Here is a 23079-nt window from a genome sequence, read left to right as displayed (position 1 = left end):
AATTTTTGTATTTTTAGTAGAGACGGGGTTTCTCTGTGTTGGTCAGGCTGGTCTCAAACTCCTGACCTCAGGTGATCTACCCACCTCGGCCTCCCAAAGTGCTGGGATTACAGGCGTGAGCTACCACGCCCGGCCTGCAAAATCCCTTAAGACAAATTTGAATTTTCTACCATAGAGGAATTTTGGTCTCCAGTTCTAATTCGCCCGTCTCCTGTGATTTTGACCTTTGAGATTATTACCAGAAGAATCTGAGGGTGACCTCTGTGTGTCCCTACCTTGCAGGCAGCGCCTCCCTCTTCAGGGTGTCCCAGTGACCTCTGTGGGACCAGGGTCAGCACCCACCAACGCCATCATTTTCTGGTGTCAGGGTTGGCCCCCAGGCCCCAGGACCACAGGGCCAGCGGCACCAAGTAGAGTTCATGCCGTTGCTGTGAGCCTTACACTCATCTCAGAGCCAGATGGAGGCCTCCAGCGTCCGGTGGGGCAGGAACCGGGTGCTCAGGGCATTTACTTTTGCCCACCAGTCGTAGCCGGTTTGTGCCAGGGATTAGACCCGTGACACCCACTGGAGTTGGGGGACAGGGCCGACAGCCACAGGGACAAAGCATGGATATTTGCAAGGGGTCATGGCCAGCCCTGCAGGGATCGCCCATGGTCTGGGGTCTGCAGTAGACCTGGATACCTGTGAACGCCACGGGAGGTGTCCTTACAGCCAGGAGCTCTGCTTGGCTCAGCGCTGGGACAAAGGAAAACACCAGGCAGGTGTGGCATGGGAAGGTCCCAACAGCGGGACTGTGGTCTGAGTGGGCGCCTCCTGGGTCAGGATTTCGGAAACACAGAGCCACGCTTACCTGCCCAACAGTCATTCAGGCTGCACGGTTTAGGCATCTGGCACGTGCAGCCTAAGATTGTGCCAACAGTCATTCAGGCTGCACGGTTTAGGCATCTGGCACGTGCAGCCTAAGATTCTGCCAACAGTCATTCAGGCTGCACGGTTTAGGCATCTGGCACGTGCAGCCTAAGATTCTGCCAACAGTCATTCAGGCTGCACGGTTTAGGCATCTGGCACGTGCAGCCTAAGATTCTGCCGGCTGCGGAACAGACCTAGCAGCATCTCCGTCTTCCCAGATGTAGTTGTCCTCACTGGCAGTGATTTTAGTCAGCCAGGCGCAGCCGAAGCATCTCATGCTAAGCATGGGTGCGCTCCCTCACAGCAGCGGTGTTAGCTGTTCCAGGGTTTTTTCTTTTTTTCTTTTTTCCTTTTGTTTCTCTTGAGAAAACCTCTTCAGTGATCAGACACAAGATGGAAAATAAAGATTTGCTTACGTATAGGTCTTGGGGGTACACGGCACGCCGGAAGGCCACATGGAGGTCGGCGCGAGGAGAGAGGATGGAGGGTGAGGATCTGGGGCATCTGCCTTCCTGGGTTCCAGGGTATGGGTGGAAGCCCAGATGGAGAAGAGGGGTGCAAGGGTTCGAAGTAAACACGTCCAAGGAGGGCTCCTGCTCCGTGATCAGTCCAGGTTTTGCGTCCAGTCAAGCAGCTGTGTGCAGGTGGGGTTGTAGCGGTGGCCTCTGACCCACAGGGACTAAGAGGGAGGGGTTGGGAACTCAGGCCGCTGCCGGAGGCCTCATGGCAGCCGGAGCTCATGTCAAAGACCATAGCACATGCGGAGGCAGCTCAGAAACAGGCCTGCTGCACTGTGGTCTGCTTTAGAGGTGGGTCTCAACATCTTGCCCAGGCAGGTCTCAAACTTTTGGCCTCAAGTGATCCTCCCACCTCAGCCTCTCAAAGTGCTAGGATTACAGGCGTGAGCCACCACACCCACCTTAAGTAATATTTTATCAACATTTTTGTTTTGTTTTGTTTTGAGACGGAGTCTCCCTCTGTTGCCCAGGCTGGAGTGCAGTGGTATGATCTCGGCTCATTACAACCTCTGCCTCCCGGGTTCAAGCAATTCTGCCTCAGCTTCCCATGTACCTGGGACTACAGGCACATGCCACCACGCCTGGCTAATTTTTGTATTTTTAGTGGAGACAGGGTTTCTCCATGTTGGCCAGGCTGCTCTCGAACTCCTGACCTCAGATGATCCACCCGCCTCGGCCTCCCAAAGTGCTGGGATTACAGGTGTGAGCCACCCCGCCTGGCCTTTATCAACAATTTATTACATACAAGCAAATTATTACTGCTGCTAGTATTAAGTTACCTACTGTGGTTTGTTTTTTGAGGTCTGATAGGTTCTAAGGCTGTCCAATGTTTTGTTTTTGGTTTTTTTTTTGAGACGGAGTCTCGCTCTGTCGCCCAGGCTGGAGTGCAGTGGTGCGATCTTGGCTCACTGCAAGCTCCGCCTCCTGGGTTCACGCCATTCTCCTGCCTCAGCCTCCCAAGTAGCTGGGACTATAGGTGCCTGCCACCACGCCCAGCTAATTTTTTGTATTTTTAGTAGAGACGGGGTTTCACCGTGTTAGCCAGGATGGTCTCGATCTCCTGACCTCATGATTCCCCCGCCTCGGCCTCCCCAAGTGCTGGGATTACAGGTGTGAGCCACCGCGCCCGGCTTGGCTCAGTCTAATGTAATTGGCCAACTCGTCTTTTTACCATGACCTGTCAATCGTGCATAGGTTTTGAATTATCTAGAATTGATGTACAGCACTTTTTCCCCCAGCATGTTACGGAAGATTTCAGACATACATCAAATTTGGAAGAGCTTTATAGTGAAGACCCATACACCCACCACCAAGGTTCTGTGTTAACATGTATCATGCTTGGAAATCATGTTTCTCTATCCCACTATCCCTCTACCAGACCCATCGTGTACTTTGTTTTTGTTTTTAAAGTAAATTGCAAGGCTGGGCACAGTGGCTCACACCTGTAATCCCAACACTTTGGGAGGCTGAGGTGGGCGGATCACTTGAGGCCAGGAGTTTGACACAAGCCTGGCCAACATGGTAAACTCCGTCTTTACAAAAAAATAAAAAAATTAGCCAGGCGTGGTGGCACATGCCTGTAGTCCCGGCTACTCCGGAGGCTGAGGCATGAGAATCACTTGAACCTGGGAGGCAGAGGTTGCAGTGAGTTGAGATCGCATCATTGCACTCCAGCCTGGGTGATGGAGAAAGACTCTGTCTTAAAAAAAAAAAAAAATGCAGCTGTCAGGACATGTCCTTTATTGAATTTAATTTTATTTTTACTTTTAAAATTATTGGGCTGGGCATGGTGACTCATGTCTGTAATCCCAGCACTTTGGGAGGCCGAGGTGGGCGGATCACCTGGAGTCAGGAGTTTGAGACCTGCCTGGCCAGCATGGTGAAACCCTGTCTCTACTGAAAATACAAAAAATCAGCAGGGCGTGGTGGCTCACGCCTGTAATCCCAGCTCCTCAGGAGGCTGAGGCAGGAGAGTTGCTTGAACCTGGGAGGCAGAGGTTGCCGTGAGCAGAAATCGTGCCACTGCACTCCAGCCTGGACAACAGAGCAAGACTCCGTCTCAAAATGCATAGATAACATACATAAAATAACCAAGAAGCAGCATTAACAGGACGCTTCCTTTAAATACATATGTGTCATTAATTGGAGATCAGTGTTTGTTTACAGTTTTTTCTTTTGAGGTGAAAATTATATAAATGAAATGCACAAATCTTAAGTGTGAATTGGCTGAGTTTTAACAAATAGACACACTTGTGTAAACCAAACCTCTATCAAGATATATAACGTTATTGTTGCCCAGAAAGTTCCGTCGGTACACAGTATACCATTGAGGAAACACACTTGTAGCTGGAGGAAGACGAAGAACTACGTAGTTTCGTGAAACTATGGTTCTGATAGCCACTGTTTGTGGTCATTTTGACTAAAGTGTTGATTGAGATATTCTAAACTTGCAGGGGAGCAAGGCTCCTGTGTGTGGTTTGTGCCAGACTTAGACCAGGAAGCGTGGCCTTAGCTCATGGCCCAGGCATCCCGTGGATGATGTCAGTGTAGTGAACCCTAACATCATGGGGCTTCCTCGGTCCTCCGGGGGAGCCATCATCTGGAAGCATTTAAGTCCTGTTGGGGCAGTTGGAGGAGAGTCCGTCTTCAGTCTTAATCCCATGTGGCTGCGCGACACAGTGCCCAAGGTGCTGCTGTCTCCTCTGAGGGGGGCGGTTCCCACGACCGTCACTGGGTGTCTGAATAGCCTGAGATCTTGAGTAAGATCTTGTCAGCCAACTGGGAAAAGATGATTCTGTTTTTGTTTGTTCGCCTTTGAAGGGGCAGTGGTGAGCACAGGTGCCCTGCTTTAGAAGTTTCGAGTGTGTGTCGGGGGTGTCCAAGAAGGAGGTTAGTGATGGGCACCCAGGAGAGCCACAGGCTCCGTCCTGTCCTGCCCTACCGCCATGTCTGACCTGGCCCGGCAGGCGTCTCTGGCAGTGCCTCCATGTGGACTTTGTATCCAGGCTGAGTTTCAGTCGTGTTTGTTGGGGGTCCCTTGGCAGGGCCCTGCCCCGGGATGCCTCGTCACAGCGTCACATGCCAGTGTCACCCCTGGGATGCCCCGTCGCAGCGTCACGTGCTGTGCTTTCCGTGGCTGTCTTACCACGGAAGGCCTCTGGGCGGCAGCAGAGCCCACCCTTGCTGCTCGTTCAGTCCAGGGATTGGTGCTCTGGGCCCCGCGCCTGGAGGGTCCTTTAGGCCAGGTGGATAAAACATGGCCTCTCCACTTACCTGTTTGTTTCCTGAGTTCTCTTTTGGCACTTTTCAGCCGATTCTGGTGATGTACGAAGGGAGAGGCACTGCTGGGCCTGCCATACAGCTGCACAGTGAGTGAGCGGCCTCGAGTTGGTGGGTGAGGGCACCCGCTCCTGGGAACAACGCCAGCCCTGGGTGGGCTCAGCCCTGCCTGCAATGTTGAGAAACTGTTACAATTGAACATCTTTATCTGAGTAGTCACAAAAAACACATGTAACATGTTGATAACCTGATGAGAGATCTGTTTTGGTTTTGGTTCTTCAGAGACAGGGTCTCACTCTGCTGCCCAGGCTGGAGTGCAGAGGTGCAGTCTCAGCTCACTGCAGCCTCCACCTCGTGGGCTCAAGCTCTCCTCTCATTTCAGCCTCCCAAAGTGCGGGGATTACAGGCGCGAGCCACCATGCCCATCCCAAGAGATCTATTTTTAAGCAGGCAGTTACATTGATATGAGACATCAGGGAGGACCCTGGCATTTAAAAGGAATCTTAGGCCGGGTGCGGTGGCTCACGCCTGTGATCCCAGCACTTTGGGAGGCCGAGGCGGGCGGATCACGAGGTCAGGAGATCGAGACCATCCTGGTTAACACAGTGAAACCCCGTCTCTACTAAAAATACAAAAAATTAGCCGGGCGTGGTGGCGGGCACCTGTAGTCCCAGCTACTCGGGAGGCTGAGGCAGGAGAATGGCGTGAACCCGGGAGGCGGAGCTTGCAGTGAGCCGAGATCGCGCCACTGCTCTCCAGCCTGGGCGACAGAGCAAGACTCTATCTCAAAAAAAAATAATAATAAAAATAAAAATAAATAAATAAAAGGAATCTTATATGCTTGCTAAAAGGGCACTACACATGGAGAAAATGACATAAAAATTTTTTTTCGTTTTTATCCCAATTTTTCTTTTGACTTTTATAACCAGGAGCTTTAGGAGTGAACTCGTATTTTTAAATTTTAACATGAATATAGGTCAGGCACACTTCATTTTATTCCACTTCACTTTGTTGTGGCTTTGCAGATACTGCTGCTTTTTTTTTTTTTTTTTCCATAGATGGAGTCTTGCTCGTCGCCCAGGCTGGAGTGCAATGGCGTGATCTCAGCTCACTGCAACCTCCGCCTCCCAGGTTCGAGTGATTCTCCTGCCTCAGCCTCCCAAGTAGCTGGGATTACAGGCGCGTGCCACCATGCCTGGCTAATTTTGTATTTTTAGTAGAGACAGGGTTTCACCATGTTGGCCAGGATGGTCTCAAACTTCTGACCTCAGGTGATCTGCCCCCCTGGGCCTCCAAACTGTTGGGATTACAAGTGCTAGCCACTGCGCCTGGCGAACATTTTTTTTTACAAATTGAAGGTTTGTGACGACCTTGTGTTGAGCAAGTCTGTCAGTGCCATTTTCAACAGCACGTGCTCACTTCTGTCTTTGTGTCACATTTTGGTAATTCTTGCAGTATTTCAAACCTTTTTTTTTTTTTTTTTTTGAGACGGAGCCTTGCTCTGTCACCCAGACTGGAGTGCAGGGGCGCAATCTCGGCTCACTGCAAGCTCCGCCTCCCGGGTTCACGCCATTCTCCTGCCTCAGCCTCCCAGGTAGCTGGGACTACAGGCGCCCACCACCACGCCCGGCTAATTTTTTGTATTTTTAGTAGAGATGAGGTTTCACCGTGTTAGCCAGGATGGTCTCGATCTCCTGACCTCGTGATCCGCCCGTCTCGGCCTCCCAAGGTGCTGGGATTGCAGGCATGAGCTACCGCGCCCGGCCTCAAACCTTTTTTTTATATCTGTTATGATGCTCTGTGATCTGCAATCTTTAATGTTGCTATTGTAATTGTTTCAAGGGCACCATGAACTCTGCCTGTATGAGATGGTGAGCTTAATCGATGAGTGTTGGGTGTCCTGACCCACTGATCAGCCATTCCCTACCTCTCTCTCTCTCTCCTAGGGCCTCCATATTCCCTGAGACTCAGCAATATCAAAACTAGGCCAGTTAATAACCCTGGAATGGCCTATAAGTGTTCAAATGAAAGGAAGAGTCACACGCCTCTCGCTTTATTGCAAATGTTAGAAATGACCAAGTTTAGTAAGGAAGGTGTGGTGAAAACTGAGACAGGCCAAAGGTCAAAGTTGAGACAGGCCAAAGCCAGGCCTTTTGCGTCTGTTAGCTAAGTTGTGAATGCAAAGCAAAACTTCTTCAGGCGTGGTGGATCAAGCCTGTAGTCCCAGCTTCTCAGGAGGCTGAGACAGGAGGATCGCTTGAGCTATGATCACACCACTGCACTCCAGCCTGGGTGACAGAGTGAGACCCTGTCTCAGAAAGAAAATAACAGTAAAAAGTAAAGTTCTTGAAGGAAATTGGGAGTGCTATTCTGGTGAACATATGAATGACAAGAAGGTACAGCAGCCTTATTGCTGATATGGAGACAGTTTCAGTCCCCCTCAAACTGTCTGGATAGAAGATCAAACCAGACACATTCCCTTAAGCCAAAGCTTCGCCTCAAGAGCAAGGCCCCAACTCTCTTCAATTATGCGAAAGCTGAGAGGGGTAAGGAAGCTGCAGAAGAAAACCTTGAAGCTGGCAGAGGTTGGTTCATGAGGGTTAAGGAAAGAAGCCGTCTCCATAACAAAAGCACAAGGTGAAGCAGCCACTGCTGATGGAGAAGCTGCAGCACGTTGTCCAGAAGACCTAGCTAAGATGATTGATGAAGGTGGCTACACTGAATAATAGATTTTCAGTGTAGACAAAACAGCCTTCTATTGCAAGAAGATGCCATCTAGGACTCCCATAGCTAGAGAGAAGGCAATGCCTGGCTTCAAAGCTTCAAAGGACAGGCTGCCTCTCTTGTTAGGGACTATGTACACAAATTGTATTGTTTATTGAATGTTCACAAATCAGACCCAGCCATGGAACCGGCACAGATTAGGAAACAAAGCATTATCAGCTCTACAGAAGCCTAGTGGTGAGTGGTGTCCCTGCCAGGCACTACTGCCCCAGGGATAATCACTGAGTTTTGCTTGGTTTTGAACTTTTTATAAATGGAATTTTACAGCATACACTCTTTCATGTTTGGGTTCTTTCACTAAAAAAAAAATTTTTTTCAGAGACAGGGCGTCCCTCTGTTGCCCATACTGGAGTGCAGTGGCACCATCATAACTGACTAATGTCAAACTCCTGGGCTCAAGTGGTCTTCCCACCTCAGCCTCCTGAGTAGATGGGACTACAGGTGTGCACCACCATGCCCGGCTAAGTTTTCTTTTTTTTTTTTTTCTTTTTTTTCTTTTTTGGAGACAGAATCTTGCTCTGTTGCCCAGGCTGGAGTGCAGTGGCGCGATCTCGGCTCACTGCAAGCTCCGCCTCCCGGGTTCACACCATTCTCCTGCCTCAGCCTCTCGAGTAGCTGGGACTACAGGCACCCGCCACCGCGCCTGGCTAATTTTTTGTATTTTTAGTAGAGACGGCGTTTCACCGTGTTAGCCAGGATGGTCTCGATCTCCTGACCTTGTGATCCACCCGCCTCGGCCTCCCAAGGTGCTGGGATTACAGGCGTGAGCCACCGCGCCCAACCTATGCCTGGCTAAGTTTTCTAATAGTCTTTATTTTTATTATTATTATTATTTTGAGACAGAGTCTCACTCTGTCACCCAGGCTGGAGTACAATGGCACAATCTTGGCTCACTGCAACCTCCACCTCCTGGTTCAAGCAATTCTCCTGCCTCAGCCTCCCGAGTAGCTGGGACTACAGGTATGCGCCACCACACCTGGCTAATTTTTACATATTTCTTAGTAGAGACGGGGTTTTGCCATGTTGGCCAGGCTGGTCTTGAACTCCTAGCCTCAAGTGATCTGCCCACCTCTGCCTCCCAAAGTGCTGGGATAACAGATGTGAGCCATTGTGCCCAGCCTGATTTTCTAATACTATACTAACTTTGCATTCCTTTTTTTTTTTTTTTTTTTTTTGAGACAGAGTCTCGCTGTCGCCCAGGCTGGAGTGCAGTGGCACAATCTCAGCTCACTGCAAACTCTGCCTCCTGGGTTCAGGCAATTCTCCTGTCTCAGACTCCCGAGTAGCTAGGACTACAGGTGAGGATCATCACACCCAGCTAATTTTTGTATTTTTGATAGAAATGGGGTTTCACCATGTTGGCCAGGTTGGTCTCAAACTCCTGGCCTCAAGTGATCCACCCTCCTGGGCCTCCCAAAGTGCTGGGATTATAGGTGTGAGCCACCATGCCAGCCTAACACTGCATTCTTGAAATAAACCCACTTGTTGATGATGTGTTATCCTTGTTACATATATGACAGGATTTGGCTTCTGAAAATTTTGTTTAGGGATTTTACATCCGTCATTGTGAATGAGATCAGCCTTCAGTTTTGTTTTCTCGTACTGTTGTCAAATTTTGGTATCAAAGATGAATTAACCTCACACACACTGTTGGAGCATGTAGCATCTCTCTGTTTTCTGGATGTAACTGATGAAGAATAAAACAGAATGAACAAATAACCGAAATGAAAAAGGAGGCACCACCTAGATATTTCAGACTATCATAAAAAGATATATTGGGCTGAGTGCAGTGGCTCACACCTGTAATCCCAGCACTTTGGGAGGCTGAAGCAGGAGGATTGCTTGAGGTCAGGAGTTGGAGACAAGCCTGGCAACACAGTGAGACCCTGTCTCTACAAAAAAATAAGGAATTAGCCAGACTACAGGTGGTGCACACCTGTAGTCCCAGCTACTTGGGAGCCTGAAGTGGGAGGAGCACTTGATCCCAAGAGTTCAAGGCTGCAGTGAGCTGTGATCACAACACTGTACTCGACCCTGAGCAAGCCCCTGTCTTTTAAAAAAAGAGGCTGGGTGCGATGGCTCATGCCTGTAATCCCAGCACTTTGGGAGGCCGAGGCGGACGGATTGCCTGAGCTCAGGAGTTTGCAACCAGCCTAGGCAACACGGTGAAACCCCATCTCTATTAAAATTACAAAAAATTAGCCGAGCATAGTGGTGAGCATCTGTAGTCGCAGCTACTCGGGAGGCTGAGGCAGGAGAATCACTTGAACCCAGGAGGTGGAGGTTGTGGTGAGCCGAGATCGTGCCATTGCACTCCAGTCTGGGCAACAAGAGTGAAACTCTGTCTCAAAGAAAAAAAAAAACAGGAAAGAAAAAAGGTGGTGGTGGATACATAATTGTTTGAGTGCTAAATAAATTGACTCATAATTTAAAACCCTTCCTCAGAAAAAATGCCAAGCCCAGATGGCTTCACCAACTTGTACTAAACAGTTAAGGAAGAAATAGCAACTATCTTACATATATATATATGTTCAATAAAAGTTGGTTTATGCTGTGCATATAATTTTAGAACCTGATTCTTCTCTTTGTAATATGAGCTTTCATTTAATTATATATCTTTCTATAATAATAATGGTAGAATTGTATTTCATTATGTGAATAGTTTTTACTGGGTTTAAACAGCCCCGTTTTTGGACATTTGGGTTCTTCCTTGTTTCCCCCCAATTACAAAATGCAGCGAGCATCATTGTAGTCATTTCAACATACATATGGCAGTCCACTTAGGATGAATCCTAGGGGAGTAGTTTGGGGGACAAAGGGTGTGTGAGATATCAATTTTTTGGCTACATATTATCAACTTTTTAAAAAAGTTATATTTTGGCTAGGCACAGTGGCCTGTAGTCCCAGCTACTTGGGAGGCTGAGGCAGGAAGATTGCTTGAGCCTGGGAGGTCAAGGCTGCTGTGAGCTGTGGTTGCACCGTGGCACTCCAGCCTGGGAAACAGAGCAAGACACTATCTCAAAAAAAGGTCATTTATTTACAGTCCCACCAACAGTACACGGCATGATTGTTGCTTTAATTCTTTTTTTTTTTTTTTTTTTTTTTTTTTTTTTGAGACGGAGTCTTGCTCTGTTGCCCGGGCTGGAGTGCAGTGGCGTGATCTCGGCTCACTGCAAGCTCTGCCTCCCGGGTTCGCTCCGCCTCCCGGGTTCAGGCCATTCTCCTGCCTCAGCCTCCTGAGTAGCTGGGACTACAGGCGCCTGCCACCTCGACCGGCTAATTTTTTTGTATTTTTAGTAGAGACGGGGTTTCACCGTGTTACCCAGGATGGTCTCGATCTCCTGACCTCGTTATCCACCCACCTCAGCCTCCCAAAGTGCTGGGATTACAGGCGTGAGCCACCGTGCCTGGCCCTGGCCCAGATTCTTTAAATCAGGAACTCGATGGATATTTTTGTGCATCACAGCCAGGCCCAGGCCTTCCTGTCTGTCACTGCTAACTTACTTCTTTTGTCAGGTTTCAGCTTGACTCTCACTCCTGGCATTTTCTCTGACCATGTAGACTAGGTTGGGGCCAATAACACATTTACACAGTTTCTGTCACATGCTGTATCATTATTTTTAAGAACTTACTTGCTATCTAATTGAGTAGAACATAAGCTTCATGAGATCAGAGACTATATTTACCTTCCTGTATATTCCTTACCTAGAACATGCCTGGCCTTCTAAATATTTGTTGAATAATTTGCCAATTTGATAGGTGAAAAATCGTAATTTGATTTGACTACTTTGATAACTAATGAACTTGAATATTTTTATCCTGTTGATTGGCCATCCCATCTTTACTTCTGAATTCTGCCTTTCACATCTTTTCCTATTGGAGCATCCGCCTTCTGCATGATGGTTTATAGGAGCTTCTACCACATTACGGACATTATGCCTGATGGAAGGTTTTCTCTAGTAACTCATTTATATTTTTCTTTAACAGATTCTGAGGTTGGGACCAAGAAGGAACTATCTATTTTAAACCAAAAATTTTCCGAAGAAGTAAAAACCCCAGAATTTGTATCAAGAAGACTCTTAAGGGATAATGCACAGGCCGCTGAGTTTCGGGAAGCATGGGGCCGTGAGGGCAAACTCAAAGAGTGCGTGGGAAATTCTGCCGGGCAGAGTTTGAACAAACCCAATATTCACAAGAGAGTTTTAACAGAAGCTACCGTGGGCAGGGAAAGATCTTTGGGAGAAAGAACCCAAGAGTGTAGTGCATTTGATAGAAACTTGAATCTGGACCAAAATGTTGTTAGACTTCAAAGAAATAAAACAGGAGAGAGGGTCTTTAAATGTGATATATGCAGCAAAACCTTCAAATATAATTCAGACCTAAGTAGACACCAGAGAAGTCACAGTGGGGAGAAGCCGTACGAATGTGGCCGGTGTGGGCGAGCCTTTACTCACAGCTCAAATCTTGTTCTGCACCATCACATTCACACTGGAAATAAACCATTTAAATGTGATGAATGTGGGAAAACTTTTGGACTCAATTCTCACCTCCGTCTTCATCGGAGAATTCACACTGGAGAAAAACCCTTTGGCTGTGGTGAGTGTGGGAAGGCTTTCAGTCGAAGCTCAACTCTTATTCAACATCGGATCATTCACACAGGAGAGAAACCCTACAAGTGTAATGAATGTGGAAGAGGCTTTAGCCAGAGCCCCCAGTTAACTCAGCATCAGAGAATTCACACTGGAGAGAAGCCGCATGAATGCAGTCACTGTGGGAAGGCCTTCAGTCGAAGCTCCAGCCTTATTCAGCATGAGAGAATTCACACTGGAGAGAAGCCCCATAAATGCAATCAGTGTGGGAAGGCCTTCAGTCAGAGCTCAAGCCTTTTCCTCCATCATCGGGTTCATACTGGAGAGAAACCCTATGTATGTAATGAATGCGGCAGAGCCTTTGGTTTTAACTCTCATCTTACTGAACACGTAAGGATTCACACAGGAGAAAAACCCTATGTTTGTAATGAGTGCGGCAAAGCCTTTCGTCGGAGTTCCACTCTTGTTCAGCATCGAAGAGTTCACACTGGGGAGAAGCCCTACCAGTGCGTTGAATGTGGGAAAGCTTTCAGCCAGAGCTCCCAGCTCACCCTACATCAGCGAGTTCACACTGGAGAGAAGCCCTATGACTGTGGTGACTGTGGGAAGGCCTTCAGCCGGAGGTCAACCCTCATTCAGCATCAGAAAGTTCACAGCGGAGAGACTCGTAAGTGCAGAAAACGTGGTCCAGCCTTTGTTCATGGCTCCAGCCTCACAGCAGATGGACAGATTCCCACTGGAGAGAAGCACAGCAGAGCCTTTAACCATGGTGCAAATCTCATCCTGCGCTGGACAGTTCACACTGGTGAGAAATCCTTTGGATGTAATGAATATGGAAAAGCTTTCAGTCCCACCTCACGACCCACTGAAGATCAGATAATGCATGCTGGGGAAAAGCCCTATAAATGTCAAGAATGTGGAAACGCCTTCAGTGGAAAGTCAACCCTTATTCAACATCAGGTAACTCACACTGGTAGGAAACCATGTCATTGCAGTGTGTGTGGGAAAGCCTTCAGCCAGAGTTCACAGCTCACACCACCTCAGCAGACTCGTGTTGGAGAGAAACCTGCTTTAAATGATGGTTCTAAAAGATACTTTATTCATATCAAGAAGATTTTCCAAGAAAGACATTTTTAATGTGATAAATGCAGAAGACAGTTTAGCAACTGTTCACTTGACATTAGAAGATAAGATGGCATAATGAAAGATAAGCTCTAAATATTACTGGCAAAGTAAAATAAATAGTTCAGATGACCACTAAAGTCAAAGTCATTAAATCTGGAAGTAAACACGAGAATTCATTCTGGGAAATCAGGCTGTCTGTGTAAAGGTTACTGCTGTGCTCAGGAGTTGAACCGTGTGGTGCTGTATCCGGATACTCATGACGAATGGATGGAGGGCGTGAAAAGTGAGCCCAGCTGGTGCTCTGGGTCTACCCTACCTGACATCCTTCCAGTCTTATCCTTTGTTTCCTATCCAGGCCCAGGCTTGTGGCTGAGAACATCCACTTTCAGTCCCATATACCTGCCTCCAAGTGTGGTACAGAGAACTTGGGCCTGCTGGGGGGGCTTAGCCTTACTCTCTCCACCACCTCTCCCACCAACCCCCAGATGAACTGCAGGTAGACGTTTCTTCCTTGCTTGGAGCCCCAGTTTTTGCATTTCATTTTCATTAAAATGAAAGGTGGTTTGGTTTTGGTTCTAAGGAGCTCTACAGTTTAACAGAGAGAGGGACCTTAGGGGCCAAGAAAGCAGGGGCCTACCAAGTATCTCCACTTTTGAAAATTGTAATTACTGATAAAAAATTTTTTAAAGGCAGGTTTATTGAAGCATAATTTATAAACAATAAAATTTACTCTTTTTAGTGTATAGTTCTTTGGGCTTTGACAAAAACATACAATTGTGCCACCACCACATTCCAGACATTGAACATCTTCAACACCACCCAGAATTCCTTTGTGCTCTCTTGTGGTTAACCCCTCCTCAACCCCAGTCCGTGGAAACCACTGGTTTGTTTTCTATCCTCTATCCATCACCTCACCATTTCCAGAAATAGTGTGCAGCTGTTTGCACGTGGCTGCTTTTACTGAACATGATGCATTGGAGTCATCCATATTGCCTGTGTAGAGTGCTTTTTTACACCGAGTAGCATTCCATTGTATGGATGGAGCCATTTGTTTATCCGTTCACCCATGGCAGGGTATTTGGGCATTTTCAGTATGGGCAACTATGATTAAAGCTGCCATCACTGTGTATCAACTACAGGCTGTTTTGTGAATCTAACTTTTCAGTTATCTTGGGTAAATAGGAGTGGGATTGCTGGGTCATATGGTAAGCTTATGTTTAACATTTTAAGAAACTGCCAAACTTTTACAAAGTCAGTTGTACATCCCCACTGATGATGTGTGAGTTTAGTTGCTTTGAATCCTCACCAGATCTTGGTATTGTCCTTTTTTTTTTTTTTTTTTTCCGAGACGGAGTTTTGCTCTTGTTGCCCAGGCTGGAGTGCGATGGCGCAATCATGGCTCACCACAACCTCCGCCTCCCGGGTTCAATTCAAACGGTTCTCCTGCCTCAGCCTCCTGAGTAGCTGGGATTAGAGGCATGCACCACCACGCCCGGCTAATTTTGTATTTTTAGTAGAGACGGGGTTTCTCTATGTTGGTCAGGCTGGTCTCCAACTCCCGACCTCAGGTGATCCACCCACCTCAGCCTCCCAAAGCGCTGGGATTACAGGCATAAGCCAACGTGCCCAGCAGTATTGTCCATTTTTTAATATTCTAGCTATTTTAGTGGAGATGTAGTGGTATCCATGGTTTTAATTTGCATTCTCCTATTGACCATGGTTTGATCAGTAAGCATCTATTTAAAGAGTTTCATTGGGAAGTTTGAATAACACTGTAGTAGTTTCTCAGAGTGTGATCACCTGTGAAATTCTGATCTTCAATTCTTTTTTTTTTTCTCCTTCTTTTTTTTGAAACAAAGTCTCGCGTTGTCGCCCAGGCTGGAGTGCAGTGGCACGATCTCAACTCACTGCAACCTCCACCTCCCAGGTTCAAGTGATTCTTCTGCCTCAGCCTCCCGAGTAGCTGGGACTACAGACGCGTGCCACCACGCCCGGATAATTTTTGTATTTTTCTTAGAGACGGGGTTTCACCATGTTGGCCAGGGTGGTCTCAAACTCCTGACCCCATAATCTGCCCTCCTCAGCCTCCCAAAGTGCTAGGATTACAGGTGTGAGCCACCGCGCCCGGCCTCTGATTTTCAATTCTGAGACTCTACCTGCAAGAATCTTTTTTCTTTTCTTTTTTTTTTTTTTTTGAGACGGAGTCTCATTCCGTCGCCCAGGCTGGAGTGCAATGGCGCGATCTCTACTCACTGCAAGCTCCACCTCCTGGGTTCACACCATTCTCCTGCCTCAGCCTCCCAAGTAGCTGGGACTACAGGCGCCTGCCACCACGCCCAGCTAATTTTTTGTATTTTTTAGTAGAGACGGGGTTTCACTGTGTTAGCCAGGATGGTCTCAATCTCCTGACCTCATTATCCACCCGCCTCGGCCTCCCAAAGTGCTGGGATTACAGGCGTGAACCACCGTGCCCGGCCAAGAATCTTTTTTCAAATCTACCTTTCATTCCCTCCAGGTCTAACTGAAATATTTCCCCCCTTCAAGGAGCCTTCCTTAGTTAATCTCTCATTCCATCTTTGTTTTCTTTTTTTCTTTTGAGACAGTGTCTCACTCTTATCACCCAGGCTGGAGTGCAGTGAAGCGATCACAGGTCCCTGCAGCCTTGACTTCCTGGGCTCAAGCAACCCTCCGACCTCAGCTCCCAAGTAGCTGGGACTACAGGCACACACCACCATACTCAGATAATTTTTTAATTTTTTGTAAAGATGGTGTCACACCATGTTGCCCAGGCTGGTCTTGAACTCTCGGGGTCAAGCGATCCACCCACCTTGCCCTTCCAAAGTGCAGGTCTTACAGGCGTGAGCCACGGCGCCTGGCCTTACTGTTTTCTTAGGGAATTTGGGGTCACCGCTACATTTGGTTAACATCCATTCTGTGATTTGCTGCGCTTATTCCCCCGCTCGGGTTCTGTCTCCCCCACTTTATTGTTAAAATTCTTACCACAGAAGCTCTTCCAAGTGTGGGAATTGCCAGCCTTAGTGTGGTCCGTGTGGAATGGTCCACACAAAAGAGGGAGTGGATAGCACAGGCTCACCTGGAGGGTCCTGTCTCCCTCTGAAATGGATTCACTCTTAACTCAGGGAAAACACTGAATCTTCTTGGGTCTCTTTTTCTCCAGCTCTAAAATGGGGGAAAAAAACACCTCCCCCACGTCTAAAAAATAACTCTCTTACCCTTGTATCCCACAGCACAACATTCATATCCCCTCCATTTCAACTTACATTTTCCTTTCTACCTCGTTACCCTACATTATACGGAGAACTCTCTGCTGTCAGAGATGTTGTCTTATGCACCTTTTTATTTCCAGCACACAATACAGAACAGGTGCTTAGGATGTACTTGGGAAGGAAGGAAGAGAGGTGAAGGAGGCAGAGAAAGGAAACAGTGCCAAGAATGTGCTTTGTGTAAATGGGAACCTTGTGTTCTGCTTCTGCTCTGTCCATGAGCACACTGGGTACATTAAAATTGTTTTCTCCTTCTAATCTACTGGAAAGGTCCCACAATGATGCCTCCCTTAAGAGGCTCACAGGTCTCACATTGACGTAGAATGGAAGGAAGCACCGGGGCATGGGAGGGCTTGTGTGTGGCTCTAACGGCTGTTGTGACACGTACTTGCTGTGGACCCTGGGACTGAGGATGTTAGTAGGACAATGCATGGTTAAGCACCAAGAGAGCAAGGGAACACCTCAGGGGTAAAAATGAAGACCGAAATGAAAGTCAGAGCTTCCCACCTGGAAACTGATGCTAGGACAGCTCTGGGGCCCGTTTACAGCCCCCATGAAGACAGGCCTGGGTGGCTTGAGGGTGATGGTTGGAACCTGGGCCCCTGTCTAAAGCTGGAACCCCAAAAGGTTGAACCCCCTGTATAAAGACAGACTAGGAAAAAAATCCACCTGCGCATAAGGAGATGCTGGGCAGTCTGTACAAGTTTAGGAGATGGAGATGGAGCTGGAGTCCTGGGAGTCCAAGGTGACTAGAAGTCAAAGGAGCAGAAGAAAACTAACACAACAGAAGTAAATATACTCAAGCAAGCATCTGGAGATACTAAAAACATCTAGAATCAGATATTTTAAAGCTAAAAAGTGTCTCGTCCTATATTCTGTACCCCCAAAAAGAAACAGGAAGAAATACAGGAAGATATGGAACATAGGAAATTATAGACAAAATGACTCTTTCAAGCCTACTTCTAAATGGTTCAGAAAAAAGTGAAAGAGAAATAATATGGCAACAGTTAAGAACTGGGGAGTCTGAGTTAAGGTTATTTGGGAGTTCTCTGCATTATTGCAACTCTTCTTTAAGTTTAAAATTATTTCAAAATAAAAAGCTCAGGGAGGCCGGGCGTGGTGGCTCATGCCTGTAATCCCAGCACTTTGGGAGGCCAAGGCGGGTGGATGATGAGGTCAGGAGATCGAGACCATCCTGGCTAACATGATGAAACCCCGTCTCTACTAAAAATACAAAAAATTAGCTGGGCATGGTGGTGGGCGCCTGTAGTCCCAGCTACTCGGGAGGCTGAGGCAGGAGAATGGCGTGAACCCGGGAGGCGGAGCTTGCAGTGAGCCGAGATCGCGCCACTGCACTCCAGCCTGGGCGACAGAGCGAGACCCCGTCTCAAAAAAAAAAAAAAAAGCTCAGGGAGATGTTGATCAAAGGATACCAAATTTCCTTTGTGTCCTTTGGAGGAAGTAAATAGGAAGAATAAGTTCAAGAAATCTACTGTACAACGTGGTGACTATCGTTATTAACAATGTATTGTACTCTTCAAAACTGCCTAGAGTAGCTTTCTTCTCACCACAAAAAAAGTATGTGAGGTGTGCATATGCTAATTAGCTCAATTTAGCCATTTCACAATGTATACATATTTCACAACATGTACATGATAAATATATACTTCTTTTGTCAGGTTCATAATTAAATAAAAACTTTAAGAAAGCTTAAGGCCGGGCATGGTGGCTCACGCCTGTAAACTCAGCACTTTGGGAGACTGAGGTGGGCGGATCACCTGAGGTCAGGAGTTCAAGACCAGCCTGGCCAACATGGCAAAACCCCATCGCTACTAAAAATACTGTCCTTCAACTTCTATTACTTAGAGCTTAAAAAAAATCAGTCTATTACTAAGTCCAGTCTTCATTAATTTATAAACTTTTGTCAAATAATCTATTGTACTTTCATAATTATAAATCAAAAATTAGTCTGGGCATAGTGGCTTACAATCCCAGCACTTTGGGAAGCTGAGGCAGGAGGATTGCTTGAAGCCAGGAGTTTGAGACCAGTCTCGGCAACATAGTGAGACTCTGTCCCTACAAAAAACACAAAACTTAGCCAGTCATGGTGGCTTGAGCTTGTGGTCCCAGCTACTTGAAGACTGAGGTGAGAGGATTACTTGAACCCAGAAGTCTGAGGCTGCAGCGAGCTATGATGGCACCACTGCACTCCTGCCTGGGTGACTATGCAAGACCCTGCCTCTAAAAAAAAAAAAAAAAATTAATATACTAAGAAGTTAAATGTTCAACTTAAGAAGTTAGACAAAGAATATTAGAGTAAACCTAAAGAAAGAAGTAGTAATGGGAAAATGAACATTTTAAAAAAGGAAACAATAAAGTCAATGAAGAAAACCAAAAGCAGGTTATCTGAAAGAGATACCAAAAGCACAAATGACAAAATAAAAAGAGAAATATTGACCTCATCAAAATTAAGAACTTTTGTGCTGCAAATGATACCATCAAGAAAGTGAGCTGGGCATGGTGGCTCACACCTGTAATCCCAGCACTTTGGGAGGCCAAGGCGGGCGGATCACGAGGTCAGGAGTTCAAGACCAGCCTGGCCAAGAGGCCAGCCTGGCCAATGTGGTGAAACCTTGTCTCTACTAAAAATACAAAAATTAGCCAGGTGTGGTGGTGGGCGCCTGTAATCCCTGCTACTCAGGAGGCCAAGGCAGATTTGCTTGAACCCAGAAGGCGGAAGTTGCAGTGAGCCGAGGTCATGCCATTGCACTCCAGCCTGGGCAACAGAGCCAGACTCCGACTCAAAAAAAAAAAAAGAAAGTGAAAAGACAGCCAGGCGTGGTGGCTCACGCCTGTAATCCCAGCACTTGGGGAGGCTGAGGCGGGTGGATCATTTTAGGTCAGGAGTTCGAGACCAGCCTGCCCAACATGCTGAAACCCCATTTCTACTAAAAGTACAAGAACTGGCCGGGCTCACTGGCTTACGCCTGTAATCCCAGCACTTTGGGAGGCCGAGGTGGACGGATCACGAAGTCAGGAGTTCGGGACCAGCTTTACCAACATGGTGAAACCCTGTCTCTACTAAAAATACAAAAATTAGCTGGTGTGGTGGCGAGTGCCTGTAATCCCAGCTACTCGGGAGGCTGAGGCAGGAGAATCGCTTGAACCCAGGAGGCGGAGGTTGTGGTGAGCCGAGATCGCACCATTCCACTCCAGCCTGGACGACAGAGCGAGGCTCCGTCTCACAAAAAAAAAAAAAAAAAAAAGGTACAAAAACCATCCAGGCACGGTGGCGCACGTCTGTAATCCCAGCTACTCGGGAGACTGAGGCAGGCGAATGGAGTGAACCCGGGAGGCGGAGCTTGCAGTGGGCGCAGATGGCGCGCCATTACACTCCAGCCTGGGCGACAGAGTGAGACTCCGTCTCAAAAAACAAACAACTGAAAAAGACAACCCTCGGTAGGTGAAAATATCTGCAAACCATCTATCTGCTAAAGATCTTGTATCCAGAACAGAGAAACAACTCTTACAACTCAATAAAAGGACAAGTAATTTTTAAATGGGCAAAAGATTTGAATAGATATTTCTTCAAAGATACACAAATGGCCATTAAGCATGTGAGGTGATGCTTAACATCATTAGTTATCAAGGAAATACAAATCAAAACCACAAAGCGACACCACTTCACACCCACCAGCTATGACTATGATTTTTTTTAAAAAAAGGCCAATAACAAGTGTTGATAAGGATGTGGAGAAACTGTCATGTATGGCTGCATGGATGAACAGATACAGAATGGGAATGTACAATGAGGCAGCTGCTTTGGAAAACAGTTTGGCGCCCCCTCAAGAAGGTAAACCTGGAGAAATTCTCAAATTCAGACTAAGGCTTCCTTCCGGCACTTCCCGAGGCCATGCACGCATCCTTTGGGCCCTTCACCACCTTCCTGCACCCAGTTCCTTGTGGCCCCTGCTTCCCTGGGTCGAGGGCCGCCGCCGCTCACCTCTTCCTGGAACAGTCCTAAAGCCGCTGAGGCAGAAAAGGCCCAGCTCCCTCCACCCCGACCGGACGGCGCTGAGGTCCGATCCAAACGTGTTCCAGACTCCCCTGCAGGACTGGACCCGGTCACCCCGCGGCCTGTGCACGACGCTCACCCGGGCTGGCCGCCTCTTCTTCCCAGTGCTCACTGGCCGAGCCTGCGCCTCCCAATAAGCCAAGATTACAGGAAGCCTCACCTCAGGGTCTGCTTCTGGGGACCCCACCTCGACGCGAATGGCCGGCATTGCAAGTTCTAAGGCGTTTTGACAAAGCGTGCTTTAACCTCCACAGCAGGAAGTCCCGCGGAAACTCCGCGCGGCCCCCGCTCTCCGGCAGGTCAGGGCAGAGCGCGACTTCTGGGGGTCAGGCGCTTCCGGCGGATTTTGAAACGGGGGCTACAGCTTCCGGAACCCCAGGTTTAAGGCGCCGAAGAATCTAGGGCCGCAGGAAACCTATGGTCAGACGGCAGCTCCCACCCCGCGGAAAACGCACGCTCTGAAAACGCGGCTGACGCGATGACGCCGGGTTTTCCCTCAGAAACGTTTCTCTTTGATCTTTCCGACCCATTTAGGGGATGTTTGAGGCAAAGGATTTCTCGCCCTCTACCCACTCGAGGCACTGGGCCAGAAATGAGGTGGAAAGCACTGGAAGAGGCGCGCGCCAGGGGCTCCTGCGGGGACCCCTCACAAGCCACTCTCGGCGTCGCCCCGCGGACTCATTAGCGACATCCCCGGTGGGCGCCTCGCGTTCCCGCCGTAGAGGAACGATCAGCGAGGCAAGGACACGCCGGGCTGGGGCAGCGGGGACGTGGCCCCTCCCCACGCTTTTGTCTTAACCACGCCCTCGGGCGCAATTCGCCGACCACGCGGCAATGCGGACGCCCAGACTCGGGCGCGGGGTGCAGCGGCCCTCCCCCACCGCTCCGGGACTGCCAGCGCTTCTGGGCATGGCCCCGCCACACGCCGCCACCATTGCGCCCACTGCCACTTCTAGGGGCTCCTCCGACGGTCAGGGATGTGCTGAGGCAACGCCGGGCGGGCAGCAGGGGCGAGTCCGCGCTTCCCTGGAGCCGAAGGCAGCACTGCGGCCGGTGACCCCGGGCAGAAACCTGTTGGGAGCGCACCGGAAGTAGCCGTCCACAGAGGTCTGCGCACCTGCTCTCGGTCTGCTCTGAGACACCCGGATGACCGCCCACTCGGTGGTTCAACGGTCCCCGACAGGAGCTCCGGGTCCGGGCAAGGAAGGGGCCAGTTGGGCTCTTAGTGTGAAGCGACTGTGGGACATCCTGGTGAAGACAGGACCTAAAGCCGGCAGAAGATGCTGTGATGTAGATGCAAATTGGGGCGTCTTGATGGTCAGTGATGCCACTGAGCTCGCGAGGTCGCCCAGAGACAGTGTTGAGTGAGAAGCGGCCCTGGTGCCCCTGGGGCTGTTGAAGAGGGAAGAGGCGCCCTGGGCATGGAGACCGCTGGGGCGGCCCTGGGTGGGAGGGGAGGGACCCAGGGGCCAGTTGCCACAGAGTCCCTCATGGAACTAGGCCCCTGAGACCTCAGTGTTGCTCAGGACTGTTGAGTTCCTTGGAGAATGAGAACTAAGGACCGAAGGTAGGAAAAATAACTTGACTTCTCTGTAGGAAAAATAGGTATCTCGGGAATGTTTCCAGGTGGCTGTGGTTGATGATATCCACAGCAGGAGCCCAGAAGCAACATGTCAGAACCTTAGTCTTTTCACCCATTTGGGGAAAAAGTTATCTCCTGGTCACAAAGATAAAGTTGCCTTTGACCATTAGCCTAGTAATGTCCACTGTGGTGGTAATGAGAGGTGAAGCCAGCTGGACTTCCTGGGTCGAGTGGGGACTCAGAGAACGTTTCTGTCTTACAAGGAGATTGTAAAATGCACTAATCAGCACTCTGTAGCTAGCTAGAGGTTTGTAAAATGCACCAGTCAGTGCTCTGTAGAGCTAGCTAGAGGTTTGTAAAATGGACCAATCAGCACTCTGTAAAATGGACCAATCAGCAGGACATGAGCAGGGACAAATAAGGGAATAAAAGCTGACCACCCTCCAGCCAGCAGGGACAACCCGCTCGGATCTTCTTCCATGCTGTGGAAGCTTTGTTCTTTCGCTCTTCACAATAAATGTTGCTGCTACTCACTCTGGGTCCATGCCATCTTTAAGAGCTGTAACACTCACTGTGAAGGTCGGTGGCTCCATTTTTGAAGTCAGTGAGACCACGAACCAACTGGAAGGAACCAACTCCAGACACAGTAACAGTAGCTGCCATTCATGGAGCACCTGCTATGTGCCAGGTGGTGCTAAGTGCTCTGCGTGTGCCAGGTAAGGATTGACATCACCATTTCACAGGTAAGAAAGCTGAGGTTGAACAAATTGTCTATGATCCAGATCCATCTGTCCCACTCCAAAACCCGCTTTTTACTCCCCCCAGGCTCTCACATTCGATGTGGCTGGCCATCGTAGGGACAGACAAGAGACTGTCTTTAAATGTGTTACTGAATAATTTGGGAGTCGTTCTAAACTTCCATCAAGTCTAAAT

General features: G+C 48.5%; 1 protein-coding gene across 2 annotated transcripts in view; it reads left to right on the top strand.

The window, feature by feature from the left end:
- Positions 1–13948, top strand: part of ZNF251 (zinc finger protein 251) — a 35482-nt gene extending 21534 nt beyond the window's left edge. For both annotated transcript variants that reach the window (XM_008972724.5, XM_008972725.6), the window contains exon 5: positions 11479–13948. In XM_008972724.5, coding sequence (XP_008970972.2) covers positions 11479–13217 — 1739 coding nt within the window. In that variant the 3' untranslated portion in view covers positions 13218–13948. The remainder of the gene's footprint in view (positions 1–11478) is intronic.
- The last annotated feature ends 9131 nt before the right edge of the window (positions 13949–23079 follow it).

Source organism: Pan paniscus, chromosome 7 (genome assembly GCF_029289425.2).
Source record: "Pan paniscus chromosome 7, NHGRI_mPanPan1-v2.0_pri, whole genome shotgun sequence".
NCBI classification, from domain to species: domain Eukaryota; kingdom Metazoa; phylum Chordata; class Mammalia; order Primates; family Hominidae; genus Pan; species Pan paniscus.
This window is presented reverse-complemented; position numbering and strand designations above follow the sequence as displayed.